This window comes from Haemaphysalis longicornis, unplaced genomic scaffold (genome assembly GCF_048455015.1).
Source record: "Haemaphysalis longicornis isolate Haplotype H1 unplaced genomic scaffold, Haemaphysalis longicornis Haplotype H1 scaffold_7, whole genome shotgun sequence".
NCBI lineage: Eukaryota > Metazoa > Arthropoda > Arachnida > Ixodida > Ixodidae > Haemaphysalis > Haemaphysalis longicornis.
This window is the reverse complement of record NW_027526422.1, coordinates 69,668,509-69,690,861: the sequence shown is the minus strand read 5'-3', so window position 1 is coordinate 69,690,861 and position 22,353 is coordinate 69,668,509. Positions and strand designations below refer to the sequence as shown.

Sequence of the window (22,353 nt, the reverse complement as noted above, 5' to 3'; positions counted from 1 at the left end):
ACGAGGAATTCATCCACTTGAGTATTTCCGCACAAGGAGTATTTCCACAGAAGGTGCAATACGCAGCCTCGGAATGACAAAAATGAGACGGTACGGAATCACCTGCGGCACAAGCAAATGGCGCCGACTTTAGCGCAGTGCCGTTGCGCAAATTTGTCGCGCGCCGTCCTTGCAGCGGGTCTTTGGCAGTTCATTGTTGCGAACAAAGGGTAACCGGAGAGCTTAGAGCCCCACTTCTACGCCACTGTCGAAAGCCCACAGAAAGAAAAAGGAAAGCAGGTGTTCAAACATTTGACGCGACCACAGGAGAGAAATAAAGGGAGACGAGTCACGCGGGAACCCAGAACCATCGAACAAGAGAAGGTGTCTGCTGCACTCGTGGTCGCTTCCTGTATATTGTTGGGTCAATGAGAAGAAGGCTTCGCGGGGTTTACCTACTGGGACAATTGAAAAACAGGAGACTGAACAGCACACGTGACGTAGATGGTAGCAGCGTCGTCCGGGTTGGGGGGACGAAACCGAACTCTCAAGGCGTCATTCATAGTGACTAAAGCAGAGCGTTGAAGTGCGTACGGTTTGCCGCTCGTCCCGAGTCGATTCGAACCTCGGCTGAAGCATGACCAGCGCTTCGAATGCCCTCTTTGTGCTCTTCCTTGCGAGCGCTTTGGCGCGAGAGCAGCGTGGTGGGGGCTACGGCCACCAACAGCGGGGCTCCTCGTCGGATGCAAGCAGACAATTTGATCTCAGCGCGGAAGGTATGACTGCTTCTTCGGTACTTTTGTGAGCGTTTACTTTAAGGAACCATGAAGACAAAGTACACCTTCGTTCAACTTGAAAGAACTGGCCTTTGCTAACCCACTCAGCTGCATTCCAGCCACGAAAGTCGTTTTTTTACCCGAAAAAAAAAACGCGGGAAATAATAAAAAAAAACGAATTTCGCGCTAAAGTGATGTAATATGAATAGGTGTTACGCAATATAGGCCAGCATAAGAAACATAGTTATTCGTGTGTTAGAACCGCACGTCCCCATTCAGGTGTACGATCAAACGGAACTGGAGGGCACACCACAGCCGCGCAGTCAGGTAGGCGGTCGCCAATTGCACGAGCAAAATTCTGGTGACTACACGGAAAAATCGCTGGAAGGTGGCTGGGTAGTCGCAGCTGCTTCACAAGTTTTCCTAATTATCTCGACTAGCTGATTGATGTTTGCGGTAAAATTGCAACGCTGTCATCGGGACGTGTTCATGGCTCCTTTAACTTCATGGTTGAGGCTTCAAAACGGTGCCTTTATTTTGGGAAGCCACGTTTGAAACGTTTCAACTGATATACGTGAAGTCATTGTATATAGCGTATGAATAATATGTATCAGTCATCAGAAGTAGGCGCCAGCGAAGGGCGTTGTAGCGAATATCTTAACTAAGTTTCGCCTAAAATTTAGTACGCAGTAACCGATGATAGTATGCTATAAACGGATCCGTAGCACCCGGAGCTTGTTTCGTCAAACTACCAATAACGGTTCCCCGTACCAGGATTCGGGACATTCCGTGTAGGTGGTTGACGGTATACGCTTCTAACTCCGCAGATACCTCTACATTTGTGTGAGATTCCAGCTCGTGTGTATTTTGACGACCCTGAAAGGGGCCAAAGACAAAATACAAGTTTGGTTTATTAGAAAGACAGCTTTGTCAGGATAACAATGATACAAATTTTATCGCAGACTTCGACAGGACATCCCATAGGACGTCTTAAATTAAACGAAGTCGTATTGTGTCTTCGCGGCCCTTTTAAAACTATAGACCATAACCACCAGGGTAGAGGTGCTTAAGTGGGCCTCTAATACCATACATAAGAGTATCATTAAGGCTTCTTGCATTAACATAAAAAAGGCTTGGAATTCTGCATCTGCCTTAGCGAAGTGCTCATACATCGCTGGAAGCATTGGAAAAAAGTTCCGCCAAACAATTTATGTTGTGTGTTCAGAGCTAATAGTGTAAATATAGGGAGAAAGAACACGAACAATTCTTACTTGGTATTTTGTTGTTGTTGCTGTTGTTCCTTCGTTTGTGGCGCATACCCACTTGGGGGATTGGCCAGGATCGGGAGCTTTATTGGGGCTACTGTGCCCGATTTAGAAAACGAAGATTTGGAGAAAAAAAAAATTAATGAGAATAATCGCGCAACAAATAAAGAAATTTGTAGAAGAAAAGTGCGTACTATTCGAGAAGTTGCAAGAAAAGGCTCTGTAGCGCTGTGCACGCGGCGAAGGCTATAGTGTGCGTGGACAATTAAGACGCATGCCCAGCACGCGCTGGTGGTCCTGCCAACCACGTGACCTTTAGAAACTGTTGCACAGGTTTGCAAGTGTCTGGCATTTTACTTAGTGAGAGGTCTTGAGTGGCCCTTGTGTATATAGGGTCGCAATGAAGTGTGACAGTATTCTAATTGCACGCAGACTTGGGCGCAAGCGCTGTGCTCTTACATCGCAAGCATGTCGTAGTGACGTGGCCCGCATACTGGCCCTTTTGCGGGCCCTGGTGGGAGATGCCAGCGTACCAAATGTGGCAGAACTGTGCCGCCGCCGATCTATCGGTTCGCCCAAGCATGCTAGAGTGATTGGGCCCGTCGTGGCCACTTGAAGAATGTGATCGCGGAGATTGGCGCTATTAACGGGACCGTAGGTCGGCAACTTCGGGCCAGTCCTGAAATTTACTAGAAACATGGCCAAGCGCAGTTTCTTGAAGAGACAGTGGCCTAGGTCCTCTCGTTTAAATTGGTGCATCTAAGAACGTGAGTGGGTGCTGCTGTGTGAGCGTTTCTCCGTTGTGCATGCACGTAACCAAGCTGTCTCGCGATATACATTTTCGGTAGCTTATTTCAGCCAAGCAGCGTTTTATCAATTTCGGGGGCCAATAAAAAGATACCTCGTGCTTATGTAAGCCTGTGTTAATACAGTTGGCAGTTGCTGCTTCATACTTGACGATTTCGCAACGGATAAGAGCAACTAAAGCTATTAAATGAACGCTGATTGCCAAGAATTGCTGATTATGTGAGCAACACGTGGCACACAGCAGGTAGGCACTGATTAAGGATTTGTTTATCGTGCTAGCCAGGCCGTACGTACGTCCTATAAAAGGGAGCAAAAATAAGAAAGAAAATCTACGGTGGAACCTAGGCTTTCTCTAATGCTGTGAAAATGGGTCAGCATCATTTCTCACTGATTTATGTCACTGAGTTTCGTCTTCTTTTTCCTTCGCTTTCTTCTTTTTCGTCTTTTCCTGCTCTTTGTAAGAGCTTTGGCCAATCGCCATTCTCAGGCCTCTACTCAGCCTTAACGTTCCGTAACCTTAATGTTGAGCCTAAGGATGTTCCAAGCAGCGTCAAAGTCGTTGTACGCGAAGCTGCGGGTGCCGGTTGACGACGCATGACCGCAAAGCGAAACATTAGGCCTAGTGTCGGGCCGTCACGCAACACCCCCGCCCCTCACTCTTCTCTCCCTCTAACCTCTTCTCTCCCTCTAACCTCCTTGAAGTGCGTCGGTAGTTCAGAGAGGGTGCATACCCCCGCTCGCAGCCAATGAGGACTTCAGGCCGGCGCATGCCCGCGTTCGCAGCCAATTGGAATTTACGTGCCGTTTCGCTGCAATAGACAACGCCGACGTCGGCTTTCTCGTTCAATGGACCATTCAGTGGTTTCGCATTAAGTATTTTTTTTTTTTTTTTTGCGAGAGACTGCCCTACGGCACAAGAAAAAGTTTTAATATGTACAACACTGCAGCCATAACGCGCAAAAATCCAAGAAGAGACCGGTGCTGGGGCCCCCATATCCAGCGCTTGAGATCTGGGGTTCTCCCAGAATGGAGCCCTGTGCCTCGGAGGTGTTGCGTTCGGGCGCCTCTAAGGCCGGGGCAAGTCTACAGCGGGTGTTCAACATCAGCTCCTGACGCAGGAAGCACTCAGAAGGGGCAGGTGTCCGCAAACGGCACGCGATAACGGGAAGGCCAAGCGTGGGTAACTGCTGGGGATAACGCCACGCCAACCCGAAGCCTCCGCAGCACGACCTCCTCCCAACGAGCGAGCCGACTGGGGAGGTCAGTTCCACTCGGTGGAAGTAAAGTACGCGTGGCGCGACGGAGGGTTTCCTTTTCCACCAGTAGTTCTTCTATGGTGGACACTAAAAGAAGTGGTAGTGGCCGTGGGAGGTCTCTGTGGCAGGCGCGATCCACCGCTGTGTGGGCAAGAAGCATGTCCCGGCGAATCCACAAAACGCGGACAGGGCATGGATAAGTGTCCATAATCGCTTGAATGCGTGCGGCCGGGCTTGTACAACGCGACGCAAATCCAGAATCGCTGCCGTTGAGTCAGTGTAAAGATCCAGCTTGTCCCCACTAGTCAGTGTCGATGCAAGCGCCTGCAGACCATCCCGAATGACAGTAAGTTCTGCAAGCAGGCTTGGCAGTGCACGGCGTGACTCGTACGCGCAGTTTTCGTTTAGGGCAGTGTAAGAGGGACACGTCAAGGCCGTGGTTCGGAGTTGACGTGATGCTCTCCGTGGAAGTGTTTACCACGCTCGTGCTCGGCCGTGACCTCGCAGTGACGTTGCATTAGTGCTGTTGCTGTGAAAACTACTGTAGGATTACCTATAAAGGTGCCATTTTATGTTTTTAGATGTGTGCGTAAGGAGGGACACTATTCTATCTTTTTCCTCCTCCCTTCGTTCCTCCGGTCAAGCAGGAAGAAATAAAAAGGGAAGCAGGAATAACCGGCGGAACCTGGCGCTGGAACCACGTCGAAAATAATTAAACCTGTGTATCTATTAAGCCACTGATTAAAACCAAGGGAGAAGAGGTACGCTGACATTAAGCAGTTGCTTTTTTTTTTTTTTTTTTTGCAGAGCAAACATGCTTCTCACGGCAGCGCTTTACGGATCAGGAAATGGAAGTGGTAATACAAAGCCCATTTCTTTCATTTATATAACTCCTAAGCAACAGCGACTACCGCAACAACTTGCCAACTGGCTGTTTTCGTGTTTAATATTTATTCCTGTTGCTTTGCTGGGTTTACGTCCATGCGGCGTAATGTTGCAGCTCAAGCGCCTCGACGAAGAGCTTCAGAGCGGGCAGGTGAGTTTCACGTGCACAGAACAGCTCTTTCGTCATACTTTGAACTTCTTCCAATGACTGTATCACGTTGTAGCCACCCTATTTAGTTGACGCCCTCTTTTGCTACTGTCGGAGCACTCGCCAAGCCTATACCCCCCGCTCCACCCAACCCTCTCTCGAAGAGTCCCAAATCTGGCGGCGACTACAAGCCGACACATTAAAGCTCTACTGTACAGTCGCGCCCAGTATTTTCTACATCGCTCAGTAGTATATTCATAGCTTTACACTATCAACGTTTGGTACACGGAGCTCTAAATCAAGTGCACATCAGACGTGTGACGTCTTGGTGCATAAAACCTCATTCTAAGTTTTACGACAAGAATAATTGTTTTGTCAGTATTATCTTACCATTGACCGTTGCGGGTCATACTGAACGCGAATGTGCGGGATTCCACCTCTCCCGCTCACGTCGGGACTACCAAGCCCCTGTCACCACTGCCCACGTCGTCTTCATATGTCCTCAAAAAACCCGCCATCTGTTCCTTCCCGAATCGCCGAACCGTGGGACTGCGCGTTAGCCAGTTTAAACCTCCAGGGCAGCCTGATTCAGGCGGTCACCCTTCATTTTTATTACGTGAGCAACAGATAGGTCCATGTCGCGAAATTTTCACGTCGATCCGCGTCGCTTTTAAGAGCGTGGTGCAGGAGCGCGTAGGGACAGCTGCCTTCAAAAGTGCAGAGAGCTGCGCGCTGGAGCCATTGCCAGGCAAACAAGTCAAAGCGTGGCTCGCCAGCTGCCTGTTTCGACGGGCCCCTCGACTCCCGCCACCGCTTGAACGTGCTTTAGAATCGAGTCTGCAGCCAGCGCGAATGACAAAAGCGAAGGGAATAGGAATGACGGGGACGAATTCTTATTTTTCTGGCTATTTAAACGTTATCTCGGCTAATTAAAACGAAAAGCAGCTTAAATGCATTTCTATGTAACCTTTCTAACAGCTCTCAAATGTGGGATCCAGAGACCCAAGCAGCTACTCAGATTCCGACCGCACATCGGTGATTCAAAAGATCAACGAGGCAATAGTAAGTCATTTTTTCGTTATTACCCAGCCCACGTGAGTTTGTAAGTGCCCTTAGCCACTCATGGTCAAACTGCATTAACTTGACGACGGATTCATAAATTTATATAGAACAAAGGACACTCATAAACCAGGTTTTATCCACATAAATTAGGCATCGAAACAAGTATATATACCTTTTTTCTTTTCAGAAGTGCTATATCACATTTGATCTTGTTACTCACGTCCACATGATCCTTTTACGAAAAAGAAAATTGTTTGAACACTTCCTTTTTTTGAGGGAGTTTTTCTTGTACAGGGAATATTCTTGTCTATTAAACGCATCCCCTCGAACAGGTATCAGAGTTCGCAAAACAGCGCTTTCGCAGGTTAGTGAAAAGAGTAAGGGGACACGTTATCTCATAATAAAGCCAAGGAAGTTTAGAATAAATCATAAAAGTTCTTAAATAAGTGCACGGCGCGAACATTGAAACGTTAGATTGTGTTAAAACCGTTAGAATTGAACATTGAAACGTGTGTGTGTGTGCGCGCGCGAGAGAGAGAGAGAGATAGAGAGAGAGAGAGAGAGAGAGAGAGAGAGAGAGAGAGAGAGAGAGAGAGAGAGAGAAAGATATATATATATATATATATAAACATAACAAAACTTTATTTCAGAAGGTGGACGCGTCGGTCAGCATGGGGAAGAAAGGAAGGTGGGGGGGGGGGGGGGGGGGAGAGTTTAAATGTTACATTCTGCGGTCGACGCCTGAAGAGCGCGCGAACTCCCACAGAGAAAGCAGCGTCTGCCTTGCAGTGGCGGGTTGCAGCGGGGTTGTCCATTCCACAAGCCGCTGGACGCCGGGCGGAAGATACTGTAAACGGAGCGTTTGAAGGCCGGGACAGTCCCACAACATGTGGTGGACAGTGGGCGTGGCTCCCGTGGAGCAAGAGGTGCAGGCAACTGTGGCCACAGATTGCGCAACCTCGACGGCACGGTGGTGACGTTTTGGCACATACGCACGCCACTTGGCCAACACATCATCGGTTAGCGCGGCACCAGCCCGTGCCTTGTGCAGAAGTACTTGTGCGCCACGGGGCAATCCAGCGGGCAGGGGGGCGGGGTCTGGTGGAACCAAGTTTCGCAACGACTGTTTGGACGCGTGCCGTGCTGCCGCTTTTGCTTCTGAGGGGTCGGGGTCGTGTTGTGCAAATGGGACGGGCAACGCCGGGTTGGAGCGGAGTTCAAAGTGCTCGCTCGCGCACGCGTAAGCGGTCTCGCTGCCGATTCCGCCTGCGTGTCCCGGGACGCAGTCTACCCGAACGACTATATTGCGTGTGTCTCGCAGTCTGCGACAAATGGTCTTGATGAGGTCGCAGGTAGTTCCGACGTATGGGGTTTTGCCAAGTCGATCGAGGGCTTGGGGGCTGTCCGTAAATATTGTGAAGTGGTGGTTGTCACCGGCGCCGTAAGTTGCCTCAATGTGCTCCGCAGCGAGAAGAACTGCCGCAAGACGGGTCTGACATGGGCTTGGAGGGTGAAGAAATTGAATTGTGCGGGAAATGCGCATGTGGCCGTCAATACAGGCAAGTGAAGCGCGAGATGTTGTTTCATTTAGGACTGCTGTTGTAAAGATGGCGCCGGCTCGGCGGTCTGCGCGTGCAGCAATAGCGGCGCGCTCATGGTGGTTATGGTTTCGGCCACGCAGGCGAGATAGAGGCTTTGACACACGAACCAAGACATCTTCCCAAGGGGCTCGAACAGCCGGCAGTTGCGGGAAAAGCGAATCGCTCTGACCGGAAACCAATTTTTGGACAAGCTGCCCCGCGCGGGTTGCGGCGCGTCTCCTGTTGTGGCCTTCGACCCTCTCCGTTATGATAGCGCGGAGGGGGGGCAGCTGGGAATAGCGGTAGAGTTCTCCCACGCGGGTGTGCCGAGGTAAACCAGTAATTACTCTGAGGCTTTCGCGGTGTAATGTCTCCAGTCGGTCATATTGTGTCTTCGTAAGGGCAAAGCATGGAGCACCGTAGCACGCCTTGGAAGTCAGGACGGCCTGTGTAAGTGTGCGCAGGACCTGCGTTGTTGCCCCGCCGAAGCGGCCTCCAATTCTCTTGATGATATGAAGCTGCTGCTTCCAAACACATATGATTTGCCGGATCCATTCACTGGCCCCTCCGTCTTCGTGGAGTGGTACGCCAAGTATCCGGAGCCACCTGTCGGCAGCACGCTCGATGGGTTGACCATTCAGCGTGAAATGTATTTGTGCCTGCAGATGGTCGAGCCCTCCAATGACGAGGTATTTTGTCTTTTCTGGAGACAGACTCATTCCAGTCGGAGGCAGGCACCTGTCAATGGTATCAAGTCCAAGCTGAATTGTGTCGATGACGTGCTGCGTGTTCAGCGTAGTGCATCGAGGGTCAACCCAGATGGTGATATCATCAGCGTACATAGTGTGCTGCAGGTGTGGAATGTTGCGAAGTTGTTTTGCAATCTTCCGCATCACTAGGTTAAACAGCGTGGGCGAGAGGATGGCTCCTTGCGGTACACCAGTTGTATTGGTGAAGACGCGGGGATGGTTTAGCTCCGTTCTAATTTCAAACGTGCGGCCATTTAAAAAGCTTTTAACAAAATTAATTACGCGCGTACCCGCACCACAGTCCTGGAGAGCTTCAATAATGGCACTGTGGCGGACGGTGTCGAAAGCCTTTTTGAGGTCGACTGCCACGATCACGGCGGGGATCTTCGTTCGTCGGCGCTTCTTGCCGGTCAAGTTGCGCAGGAGCAGCAGGCTGTCGTAGGTGCACAGACCAGGGCGAAATCCAGTTTGCCCTTCGTCATAGTACGGCTCTGCGCCAGCGTTCTCAAGAATGTAGCTTAACCTGGTGAGAACCATGCGCTCAAGAAGCTTGCAAAGTGTAGAAGTCAAGGAGATGGGCCTCATGTTGTTGATGTTATTCATCTTTTTTCCTGCCTTGGGAATGGGGTAAACTACTGAGTGCTTCCAGTCGACTGGCAGCTCACAGGACATCCACACAGCGTTTAACTCTGATAACAACTGCATTTTGGCGTCTTCATCCAAGTTTTGAAGCATGCGCCATGTAATCCCATCTTTACCGGGCGCGCTCCTCACGTTGATCGCCCCCAGAGCTATTGCCATTTCCTGTGGAGTGAACGGCGCATTTTGGGCCACATCATTCTCTGGTGGTTGCCATTGATACGTAGTCGGTGCCGGGGGAATGCTGGGTTGCGGGAAAAATGTGCGAGCGGCCTCCTCCTCAAATTCTGCAGCAGAAAGGCTGGTTGCCAGACAAATATTGCGGCCCGTATGCGCGGCTTTGGCCTTCCCTATCAGGGTACGAAATGTGTGCCATAGCTTGGTTGAGCCGGTCTTTTCACTAAAGGAGGCGCAGTGGTCGAGCCACCGCGATCGCGCTAGTCGTTTGGCGTACCGTCGAGCCTCAGCCGCCTTTTTTCGTACCCTGAGAAGATCTTTAAACAGCCTTCCATTGTTCAAGTACTGAATGCATAGTTGTTCCCTCGTATTCCAGAGATTGACGAGGTGTTTGTCCGGTACCGGCATGTCTTCACTAACTTGGATTACGCGTGTGGAGTCCTGAACTGCGCGCTTCAACTTTTGAGTGATGGATATATATATATATATATATATATATATATATATATATATATATATATATATATATATATATATATATATATATATATATATATATATATATATATATATATATACAGTCTAGTCCACTTATAACAATATCCAAGTGCCAAAGCAATCCCATCGTTATAACCGATAATCGCTATAAGCGGGTTGCGAAATAAAAAGATAGAACAGAGGTGAAAACATTTTATTCGCATGCCAGCGAGGTGGTACTACTGCTAATTTGCGGAAAAGATGCCACAGTCGGACATATTGTTTGCCGCGTGTGAAGCTAGCGCAAATATTTTCCAAGAGCATCTAAGGGGCTTCACCTAGCTGAGGTAAATTTTCTTGGCGGAAACAAAGCCCCCAGGGACTGCGTCACGCATTGAGCCTCCTACGAAGACACTACCTGAGTAAGCAGCGCAGCCGCGTCATTAGAGTCGTCACTGTTGCACTTTTGGTGCGCAATATCACCACATTCAATCGCTATATCCGATATCGTGGCACTGGAGCATTGTAATAAGCGGTTTATTTTCCCATAGAAAGAATACAAAAGTTGACGGTGCCATAGCTGTTCATCGTTATATCCGATATATTGTTATAAACGGTATCGCTATAAATGGACTCGACTGTATATATATATATATATATATATATATATATATATATATATATATATATATATATATATATATATATATATAGAGAGAGAGAGAGAGAGAGAGAGAGAGAGAGAGAGAGAGAGAGAGAGACGGAACGCGTATGGCTGAATGGCAGACACCGCATGCAGGCTGCATTTGATTTGAAGTTCCAACACCGTACTTTTCTCTCACATCTTCATGCGTCCTCCTCGGCTGTTGGAATAATTTCAGAGCTCGATGGCACCAAGCCCACTCGTGGCCCAGGATATGAAGCGAAAATTGCAGGGCTTTCTTGTAAGTACAATGTCACTATGGTAAAATTGATTGTTTCCTAGCGATGCGTACAGCGCCCTTTTTCAACAGCGAAGCTGTTCAGCAATTCGTAATTCTTCGTGTCCGCAGTTAAAAATACCAAGAAATTGCCGAGCGCGCGCACGTGAGCGCGGGCCTCGCGGCGACAGCCCAGCAGTTAACAAAACCAAGGAAATGCCTGCCTCGCGACGACCGCACAGTGTCCCCTTCGCACGTTTGTCAAGCCAAGCATACCCACTTAGGGAGATTGGCCAAGATTGCCCCCCCCCCCCCCCCCCACCGTAATCGTGGCAACGCTTGCTGGGAAGGAGAAATACAAGTCATAGCGTACGCCCCTCTAAGGTGATGCCCAATGATTATCACTTACAAAAAAAATGAAAGAAGCTCACACTTTAGCAACAATGATTGGATTGAGTAAAGGTCGTTGCGGCAGCAAAGAAGAAGTAAATAAGCTGCAATCGTCCATGGACTTAAACCGTCGTGATGGTCGTGAAGGTTGCGTACAGCTTCGCTACCTTCAAGCCTTACGTGTTTGAGCTTCCTTTTTTTTTGTAAATTTTCCTTCCGTGTGAACGTTGTAGGAGCTGACATTTACATGGATCGCCTCCTACTCGCACAGGCAAATGAGACAACACTTAAACTGATAGGCTAGACATTTGTTCTTTTTCTTATCGCAATTTCCATGGCACGTATACTGATTGAGCACAACAATGACTCAGAGTTAAAACTTCCAAACCTAGTTATCCCAAACGGAAGCAAAGGCTATAATACACTGAGTGTTTCGTGAAAGTTTTCCTTTGCTTGAGATTTCTCAACCTGCCGTCCAGCTACATGTTTTGGATGGTTGGACTAATCTTTTCGCTTGCGCTAAGGGCGCGCACGGACAGCTCAGGCGGCTCGCAATTGATGAATCAAGCGCAGACGAAGCAGGCGTTGCACCCTCGCCTGGTCACGTGCATGGTACGGCAGCGGCGACGCTCCTCAGTTGCGACACGATGAATGACCTTGAAAGACGTAGCGTAGCAGAGCCTTCGCTCGAAAAGAAAAAAAAAAAAACACTTAACGCCTTCCCCATGGTAGTGCTTTAACGACCGGTCTTTTATCGCTTCGTGAAAACGGAATTATTGATGTGCTTGTAAAGGGGCCCTAAAATTGGAGCCAGCGAGGGTTCGGAATGCCCCGTGCACGCACATAAACCAGTACTACTACCATTCAAGTTTCCCGGCACGTTTTGATAGGAGGTGGCAGAATAACGGTTCATCATTGCTTGCACTCATGTGTTTAACCACAGATGTTAACAGCAAAGCAAAAATGAAAGGTGCTGCGCAGTACTAGGCAAGTGCGTTGCGTACGACAAACGCTGCCGTACTCCCCAATCTATCATACACACTCTCCACCGCGTTCTCTAATGGGTGGGGAGGCCGCTGATTCATTGGATATTTGTGGGTGCTTAAGTTACCCACCAGTAGTGGCTATTCGGTAGGCCAACCTTGGGTCATTCGTCCGTAACCGATTTACCACTACCGGTCATCGTACTCACGGCTATGGGTCGACGAATGCGAGGGCAAATTAGAACAATCCGGGAACAGCTCCTGTTCCCTGAGCCCCTTGTTTACACAGCGCCCACTTTCCAACTCTTTCCAACTTGCCCAGCTGTCTCTGATCCTGTCAGAGCGTGCCTCTGACAAAATAGCACATGTACAGACATTGTACACAGATATCAAAAGTCTGGATCTTCTAAACTATAACCGTGTCCTTTTGTTTTACAGGAGTGCATTACTCAGGGAACTCAACGAACACAGCAGGCTCGTGGCCGAGGCATTTCCAATTCCCGAGGCACATCCAATGCCCAAGGCACTTCTAATTCCCGAGGCACATCCAATGCCCAAGGCACTTCTAATTACCGAGGCACATCCAATTCCCAAGGCACTTACTATTCCCAAGGAACTTCCTATTCTCAAGGCTAGAAGATGCAAGACATGAGAAGCCCGTCACGCTTTCATGCCCACGATTAAATAAACCTGTTCTTTATTATTTTGACTTGAATCTTGCTGCGCCATGGGAGAAAGAAAGAAACCGAGAGAGAAAGAAACCGATGAACTTGCCGTCGTCCTGCCTCGCCTTGCGCCCGACGAGGATGCGACATCTCGCGGCGACGGGCCTCAGCGTAGACGACACATCCGCTCACACAGCGTGGATACATGGGCTTCATCATCGTTTCCTCCTAGACTTCATCGGCGAAGCGAACATTTTCATGTTCATCTAACCAACTTTGATCATCGTCAACTCATACCCCCTCATCTATGCCCTGTGGCAAAATAAACGCTCTTAAAAATAGAACGTTCGCCAACCATACTGGCGAACGAACAGTCACTGAGTATTCCGCAGTTAAATTCAATTCTTTCAATTAAATTCAATTCAATTGAAAGAATTGAAAGGAAGTATGTCGCGGTTGTATAGAGCATTGCTTCAGACACAAAAAGTACTGTGTGGGTGAAAGGGGCGAAAATACCTATTAAATAATACGGAAAAATGTGGATTTTAAGCGCCATAGTTGCACCTGGGCTGTGGTGCGTCGTAGCGTAGGGCTACGGATTAGTTTAGACCATAAGTGGATAAAGCTTTAACATGAGCCGAAATCTCGGCACACAGGCGTTTTCGTTTTTCGCTTCTATCAGAGAGAGAGAGAGAGAGAGAGAGAGAGAGAGAACTGTACTGTCTGAGGAAATAAGCCCAAGGGAATGGAGGTACTGAGGCTGGAGGTGGGAAAGGGGCCTACGGCCTGTGCTCTCCTGCGCGTTGGCCGTTGTCCGAGGCCTTCTGGCGACCTCTTCCGCCATCTTGTTTCTAACCTTTTCTTAGAAGGGTCTTCAGGGAGAACGCGATTCTGAGGCAATGCTCAGATGATGTGGGCCAGGCTAGCATTGTCGCCACAAAAGCGGCACGCTGAGGTTGGAGAAAAGCTGCGCTGGATGGGGGGTTATTGAGGCCGGAACGGAAAAAGCTCCCCCGTCTGAGGTTGGCGCCAGACTTGAAATTGTTCTAACGCAGTCGTGTGACCTAAAAAAAGGCAGTGAATATGATTATTGGGATTGTTCTTACAAGCTTTGACGAGTGCCAATAAACAAAAAATGGCTAAGGTTTAACACTTGTAAACCTAGTTATCATGAGTGAAAGCAAAGACTGGGCACACAGTGTTTCGTGAAAGTTTGCCTCTTTTTGAGATTTCGCAGCCTGCCGTCTAGCTGTATCTACTGGATGACTGGATTCAGCCTTTCGCTCACGCTGAAGGGCATGCACGGGCAGCTCAGCCGGCGCGCCGTCGATAGCGATACTGTTGAACCGGGACGAAGTGCCGGCGAAGCAGTCAAACTTTCGCTTAGTCAGGTGATTCGTTTTAGCTTAAAAGAGCAGTGACACCAATTTTCGGCGTTAATATTATTGCACAGTTCGCTTCCTTCACTCAACAGAATTCCCTGGGTGAAATATGAGCGGCCTGCGACGCGAAGAACATAGTTCAATTGGATCTGATTTATCGCGCCGACGGAGCAGCGCGCGGGGCGGCACTCAGGAAATGGATATCAGCGTGACATCACCACGTGAAGCCAAAAGAAGTGACGCGACAGCGCTCGTCAAAAACTCGTGACGTCACTTCACGCGCGCGGCCCCACGAGCGGCGAGCGGGCGCAACACTCTCTCAAGCGGGCGCCGGTGACGTCCGCACAAAGCGGTGAGGTCAGGCCGGGAGTCTGTCATATATGCGCCGTTCGGCATGAAAGCGCGGGAATTTGAAACAAACGATTTTTAGGCCGTTCAATGTAATTAACTATCGCGCGATGAAGTATTTGAAGTGCTGTTTCAGGTTCACCAGACCATTAAGCATCGATAAAAGCAATAAAAGTGTAACATAAAATTTTCGTGTCAGTGCTCCTTTAAGCGCTCACACGGATGGCCCAGCCAGCGCTGAGTGATCAAGCGCAGGGGAAGCAGCCATTTCACCCTCGCCTATAGTCACGTGGTACCGGCGCGGCGAGGCTCCGAGCGAGTGAAGAGACAATGAAGGCGCAGCTTGCGCACCGGTGGTTAAAGGTCTAGTAAAGGACGTTGTTGGGCTAGTTGGTCGATCATGTTTCAAAGATGTAAAGCGCAAAAAAAAAAAAAAGACGAAGGGCAAAGAATGTACGAGGACAAAGCGCTAACTTGCAACTACTGTTTTACTGATAGAAGCACTCATTTATAACAACAGCGTACATGATAACAGACAACGTATACGCGACACAAACCAAAAACAAGGACAAATAAATTTGATACCCCACTACGCAATCTTATCGCCCCCTTCCCGAGCCACGCGCTTCCAAATAAGCAATCTATTTTACCGATAAAGCAAAAGCCGATAAAGTTTTTTAGAACTGCTCGATGTCTATCTTAATAGCCCTTATGCGGAATGGGACCATGGCACCTACCTGCAAAGAAAAGGCATTTGTATAGGTTCTCGTATTCCCCTGTCATTTTAGCGATTTGTACCATGGATCCTGTGACAACGCCTTGTCCAAAGGCTTGGGTTACCCTCGTATTGCTAATGTTTTTAGATTTGTCGACGACTTTTTAATACTCATTGACGGAGCCGACGGGCATGTTGAAAGCTTTTTTAGTACCACTTTATCAATTTTTAGTCAATATCTTAGGCTAAAGGTCATTTGCGACGCGATGGATGACCTTGAATGATATAGTAATAGCAGAGCTTTCGCTTTGTAAATACAGTGGTCACTCTGCAGATAGTGCTTGAAAATGCGTTATTTGGCTGCGTGGTTAGCTGCGTTAATTAAGGCGTTAATGTCTATATATAGCATAACGGTGATTTACACTTAAAGCAATACATAGCGCTACTTTATGATGTCATATGCCCTCGTGCGATGGTGTCGTACAGGTGGCGTAGTGGTAGCCACATAACGCGTTCCATTTTGAACTATTATGTGGACTAGAAAGCCGCCGCCAGTTTTTCCCCGCCCACTGCTTAATAAGGATGAGAGACGCGTCCGCGTAAGGTCGAGATTAAAAAAACGAGCTGCCAGAAATATTTGGACCGAATGAAAAAAACAAATCGCGCTGAGGTTTTGAAAATTCGCTGTGCTGTTTGGATACAGCGAGAGGGTGGAACGTCACTCATATTTACGGTCGGTTTGTGCAAGAAAAGTAGCCGGCCTAATCATAAGTCGAATTCTAAACTGCAACGGGGTTTAAGGCTGCCAAGATATGTTTTTTCTGCGAGGGGGGCTGTACTGAAGGGCAACGAATTTATTCAGAGTGCCACGCGTGGCTTTCCTCTTCGCCTTTATTAAAATGAAAGTACGAAGACACCTAAGCACTTCGTATGGGTTGTGAATGCGAAAGCATGTATATCCACCTGAACGCCTGAGACGCCTTGCTTCCGCCTCGTGTTGTCGAAAGGCTTTGTGATGTTGCCGCTCGAGACGCGTCGCTTTGCGATCCGCCTTAACGCTACAGAATGGTTTCTAGCCGCCTCCTACGAATTGCACCGCACATCTCCCTCTCGGAACCGCTTTTCCTTCAGCTCCAACACCACCCCCAGCGATTAGTCACAAAAAAAGGCCAAAAAAGACCCGGTTCCAACATCTTGCACCCACTCTATAGATTCCTTAAGTCCCTTCCTCTGCTTCCAAGATCTGCGGAAACTTAAAGAATTCTACCCAACGCTTCTTATTCCCTTCAAGCATTCCGCTAACAGTAAGCGCCCCTCGCGACCCCCAAATGCCCTTACTTCTTTTCGCAAATTACCACCAGTCTCCATCATCTTGTTCGGCATTGCCCCAAATTCTCTCAATTCCACAATTCTTCCCTGTCATCTGTCAGTCCTATTATGTCTATAGACCCACTTACTTTAGACACGAACATAGTGACCCTCCTCGCAAAAGTTTCCATTAAAAGCGGTCTACCCCATGCGGTATAGCGTAGGTCTACGCCTGACCATCAACATTGTCTTCTTCGACTCCTCGAGCACCTCATGCACGTCTCTGAGACGCCATCCTCCGCACTCTGGGCGACAACTCGTTTGTTACTCGTTTGTGACAGGAGCGTACTATTGTCTAGTTCGAAGAACCACCTGTCAGAGAGAGAGAGAGTACAACTTTATTGAGTTGCCTGCAGAAGTAAGCACTTCCTCCACCTGTCATGCTCGAAAATTTTACGTCAGTTTACGCGGTCTCTTCTCGGAAATCGAGGTGCCGAGGATACGCTTGCCTGCCTCTCAGCCGTGAGAACTACAACTTGAAGATGCCTCTGCCATTTTAAAAGGTAGGTTCGCCAAGCGCTGTCATTGCTTGACGTTTTAAATCTGGGCGTTCTAAGTCCTTCGAGATTGTGCTTTCCAGACACAAAATAAACGAATAATAGAAGAGGGGGAGGGGGTGCTTCGTGTAGAGAAAATGCCTTCTCTCCTTCCCTCTGGTGAAAAACGCGGGTTTTGCGCGAAAGAGACATCCCATACAGGAAGGAGAGGACGGGCGCATACATGCATGTGCTCTCTTTCTCGTGCAGAGTCCGTGTTTTTCACCAGTTATACCAACTCGTCCAACAACAACTTCTGCTATTCTTCCCTAAATAATGCATAGCTCTAAGCAGGATAAGGAGCAACAACTTTCGGATGACAGCAGCAACAGCGACAGTGAACATAACGCAGCTGAAGCAGCAGCAGAAAGTTCGACAAACTCCTGAAAGCAATGGCTGAGCAGCGACGGTTTTTCACGCGAGCCCATGCTAAGATGCGGCGGCACTGGCGATTTGTACCCCTGAAAATGCTGCTGAAGGCGGAGATAAGAGGAAGTTCAAACTGCTTTTGCTTTATGTCAATAGCCATTATTTAAGAGCGCTACTATCCTGGCTGCGTACCTGCATGCTTTGCTTCAAATGTCGTCGAAAGACGTCTGCTGCCCATTCTACGTAACTCCCTCTCCTCCCTCTCTCCCCTCCATCCCATCACACCGTAGAGTTTCATACTAATATATACTAGAGGGAAATATGTCGCTGCAGTCGCGGGCCGCCGTGGGCGGCGCCATTGCCGCTAACGACGTTCCTTGCCTACTTGGCTTATCTAGCTATATGGCTTCTTTTTTGTCTAAAAGGGAAAATCAACAAAAAAGGGCAACATTTTTTCCTTGTTCGTCATGCCTTGTTCGCCATAATCACTGACAAATTAATCTTTTTGTAGATTCCATTTTATAATAACAAAACAAATTTGATGAACCTTCTACAGTAACACTGTTGCTTTTTTGCGGCCAGAGCGAACTTTTCAGCCTGTTCATGAGCCATGCCAAGGACAACTGGAACGTGCTTGCCCGGTACATGACGGAACGCTCACCGAAGCGCGGCTCTCCTAGACAGTGGCGCCAGATTTCCCTCTAGTATATATAAGTATGAAACTCTATGCATCACACTCTTCTTCTTCCCTCTCGCTCTCCCAATAATGGATGCGAACGAATTCTGCTCAATTCAATTTTCCCGATTTCACATAGCTTGCGCGCGATCTATGTCACCTTTTCTTTCCGTTGTTCTTGGAGCAGTGTTATCTTTTACCTCGTCTGTCTTCGACACCGTTTTTTACCGCGTTTTAGATGCGACGCTGAGAGCATCTCTTGTCGGCGGCCCTGTCCTTCCTGCGTGCGTCCGTTGTTGTTGTCCGCACCGCTGCGCCCCTCCTCCTCTCGCCTTGATAGCGCGCCCTCTCCCCCAACATCTGTGGCACGCGCAGTGCGGCGCGCTCTCTCACTTCGCCGGTGGGCGGCGCTGCGCGCGGCGCAAGCGCGCTGTGCGCATGTGCAGCGCCCTCTCTCTCCGCGGTCTCCTCTCCTTCGGGCGCGCTGCGCATATGAGTGCCGCGCTCCGGCCGGTCTCTCAGTCAACGGTCGTCCGCGCTACGTTGCTCTCTCTCTCTCTCTCTCTCTCTCTCTCTCTCTCTCTCTCTCTCTCTCTCTCTCTCTCTCTCTCTCTCTCTCTCTCTCTCATTACCCGACGATTGCTCACGCAATTCGAGTAATCTACCCAACGGAAACGCACAATGGAACCCCCTTCAGCGTCGCATCACACCAGGGCTCCCGCGAGGGGAAGTGGGAGTAATTTTTTAGTAAAACCACTGCCACGCCTATTTTTAATTTAAACAACGTTGCTACTGCCAATTATGTACTAAATTTTGGTTCCAATGTGCGTAAGGTGTAGTTTTGCTTAACGATGTTTATATGCATTATGCACGTCCCCACTTTCAGTGGTTTAAAGGGACACTGAAGTGAATTTGTCAAGCTCCCGTTTTTGCTTGCACTGCGTAGACTGGCTCAAATTAGCACACTTTTCATCGTTTATCCGGTTGACAAATCGGTAATTATTTTACAAAGCGCGAAAGAAGAAAAACTACCATGCGCGGTTTGCGGCGGTCGCACCAACTAAGGCTGTGACGTTGAGAGGAGGGGCGCCGTGATTAGACGATGCCCAAGGTTAGCAATCACACAAGTTTCGGTTTCGGTTTCGGTTTTGTAAAACATAACCAATGACTTTGTTGGATGGGCATTCTCAATATCTCAGTAATCATCGTACCACGCTTCTGCCATGTTGTCGGCTGTAAAATGCACAAGATAAGCCTCCCAGGACGGCTTGTAGTCGTAGCATTCACTAGCCGAGACCTACGCAGTGCATGAACGCCCTCCGCGTACCCGCAGACGCCCAAATGTCATGCGCTTTTCCCCCATATTTGGAGCTTGCCTCCCTCATGCCTGTATCGTAAAAAGCGTGTTCGCACCAGGCCAAGGGTCTGTTCATTCTGGCCTGTGCCCACTGCCTGCAAGCAGTCGGTGCTTATGGCAACAGCACACCAACGAGAACTCGCTAGCGCGCCAGTGCCAGCCTGCGCGCGTTTTGTGAACTAGTTCGTGTAGCCATGAACGTTGCGGCCCCAAAAAAGGTGAACTCAATATAGAAAACATCGGCGGAAAACAAAAAAGTTAACTTACAAAAAAAAAAAAAAGCACGTACCCGCGGGGATTCGAACTCATGACGCGCAAAACATTTGCAATGAATTCCTAGCGCCTCAGACTGTTAGGCTACGGAGCGGGACGCGAAGGCCTTGCTAATATAGTGTATATATTGTACAACCGGTTTACACTTGTGTTTTGGCATTTCAAGCCGCTTAGGTGACTATTTGTTGTACTGCGATCGTGCAGTAAGCGTCGCCCGAGTTTCCACAGTAGCTCACGTCTAGCAATTGCATTTCGTAGACGGAAAAGCGTTCGCAGATGCGTAGTCGTGCTGCTGACCGCTGTGCTTGTTCGCCCAGCGCAAAAAAGTGCTTCCCGCGCCCTAGTTTTACGCTGTACGGTAAAAATATCAGTTGATTTTATTTGCTTAGTACCTATATTGACTTCGCTGACTCTTCTCCCGCCTTCAAGAGGCCTTATATTTTCCTACTGGCGTACCAGTCAGCGAAGCGTCGCATGTGCAGCGCTTGTGTGAAGCGACCTTGACTTGGAGCTATAGATACAGTGTACAAACAAACCAAGTAAAGAAAGGCACATTCTTCCATTCACAAACGTGTCCTGGCTTCGTTTCAACTAAGCGAACGAATTGCGACCAAGCAATTTTTTTTTAACCTCCTTGATTGCGACGACCCGCCGGCGGCCGGCGGACGAAACGCTGGGCCGACTGACTCTGTCGGCCGGGGAGCCGTGCAGTAGCGGAGCCGTGGCGCAGCCAATTGCCAGCTCATCCCCTCCTGACGTCACACGAAAACGCCACAGAAAATGAGCGAGCGTAAAGAGAGGAGGACAGCGTTTTCGAATTAGTTTTTCTACTAAATAAAATCGCGTAAACGCGCCTAGAGTGGTCGAAACATGGCCTGGGGACTCCGGACTACAATTTGCGCTAGTAATCCCGCAATGTTTACATATCATTTCAGTGTCCCTTTAAAAGGTTTTTGTCTCTATATATTTCTGTTTCAAGTTTTCTGTTGGTAAGGTGGCTGAATCGGGTTGCAGACAGCCAGACAGACAGTCTAAATTGTTGTGCTTAGGTAGCCCAAGAAAGACTATGGTCTCTAAAAATTCCGAGAACAGTACTTTTTACGAGTTGTGACTGAGAGCGTGAATGCCCAAATGAACGCCGCAGGGCGCTGTGCTCCGCTCGCAGCTGGAAGCGCTGCGTAACGACGACAAACCGGTTTAACCCGTTTAACCAAGGACACTGGGCAATTTTGCACTTGGCTCGATCTGCGCATGCCGGCGCGTGCTTTTCTTTGCGTTTTATTGCGTTGCACGCACTATAACACACCCCGCGCCTTTGTGTTTGTTTCTAACGCACGCGCCATGCGACGCATTGCAGAGTTCATGAGACGCCACTGATGCCGACGCCGGCTCTTAAGTGCCGAACACTTTTGGGGCTCGCCTTGTCGTCGTAGCTCGCTCGCTGGACCCACGGCATTCCGTCGTAGCGGTTGTCGTCGCGGCGTAACCCAGAGGCTTCGAAAGCCAAGCGGTTCATATAGTCATAAGCGTTCGAAACTCGTGAAACGCTGGAGCTTGTCATACATCTTCCCGTTGTTTAGTGAAAAAAAAAAAAAAAAGAAACTAGGTACATTTGAGGCAAAATATGCGTAATTAACCGGCAGCACCCGCGTTCATTTAGTTAGAGACGCTCGTTGGGTTGGTTTTTACGATAGTAAGCGAAAAAAAGTGACAGTGCAACGCCGGCACGTGCGGGAGGAAAAGCAAGCACAAAAATAACAGGGCTCCCGCTGGCGCAGTTTCAGCAAAGAGAAATTTCTTTCTCTATGGTTTCAGGCGGGGGTTGCGCGAGCACTGCGAAGGCGGGAAATTTGAATTGCAAGTGAGCGGATAACGGCGCTACAGCCCATTATGGCGAATCACTGCTCTACACTTTCGACAGCTTTCACATTGATTGGAATGGCATTAATATTTCACTCAATGGAACCATTAATTATTGGCCTTTTCATCGATAGTGGTCTGTGACTGCTGTGAACTGGCTTCGTGTTTATGGCTTTTAATGCAGCGGGTATGGGGAGAAAATCCGGAATAGATTCCGTAGCTTTTCGGATTTTTAACGTCGTCGTTCGGACCCCTATTTTACGGCCATGTCCCATCCTCCCATACAAGGGCAACAAGAGTTCCCCCCGAACAGGCTTTTCAGCCGCCAGCCAGTTTCGTGACAGGCGCCGCCCGATGAAGTGGAGACACATCCTTTATCCACCGTTCGCTTCGAGGCTCGCGTTTTCGAAAGAAAGGCAGACATCTTGTACCGGTGATAAATTAAATCGACGCGCTTTCGCGTGCGGCAGGCTGAAGCGACTCACTAGCGCGGGGATTTAGATGTGCGTGTTCGAACCGGACCACAGCCTTTTGCCATGCCGGGTAAATGGGCCCTCATCTTGACTGTGGGGGCAGGTAAGGCGAGTGTGAATGCGCTTCTTATATGCTATATTTCCTCCGCGTTTCTTCGCAAGATTCAATTAAATCAGTTTAATGGCCACGCCACATTTGGAGCTCCGCAGCGTTTAAACCCTACGAATGTTCATTGAT

The 22,353-nt window shown here is 48.9% G+C and overlaps 1 protein-coding gene across 1 annotated transcript; it reads left to right on the top strand.

Moving 5' to 3' along the window:
• The first annotated feature begins 324 nt into the window (after window positions 1–324).
• Window positions 325–12,802, top strand: LOC144144438 (uncharacterized). Its single transcript, XM_077675878.1, has 6 exons — window positions 325–755; window positions 4,891–4,940; window positions 5,084–5,119; window positions 6,095–6,178; window positions 10,682–10,744; window positions 12,532–12,802. The coding sequence occupies exons 1-6, from the start codon at window positions 617–619 to the stop codon at window positions 12,727–12,729; spliced, it is 570 nt and encodes a 189-aa protein (XP_077532004.1). The 5' UTR covers window positions 325–616; the 3' UTR covers window positions 12,730–12,802.
• The last annotated feature ends 9,551 nt before the right edge of the window (window positions 12,803–22,353 follow it).

Bases quoted from the DNA above. Each gene is read 5' to 3' on its own strand.
- LOC144144438 (XM_077675878.1), top strand. From the start codon at position 617: ATGACCAGCGCTTCGAATGCCCTCTTTGTGCTCTTCCTTGCGAGCGCT. The intron at 756-4,890 runs GTATGACTGCTT...TTTTTTTTGCAG, and splicing joins ATTTGATCTCAGCGCGGAAG to AGCAAACATGCTTCTCACGG. The intron at 5,120-6,094 runs GTGAGTTTCACG...CCTTTCTAACAG, and splicing joins AAGAGCTTCAGAGCGGGCAG to CTCTCAAATGTGGGATCCAG.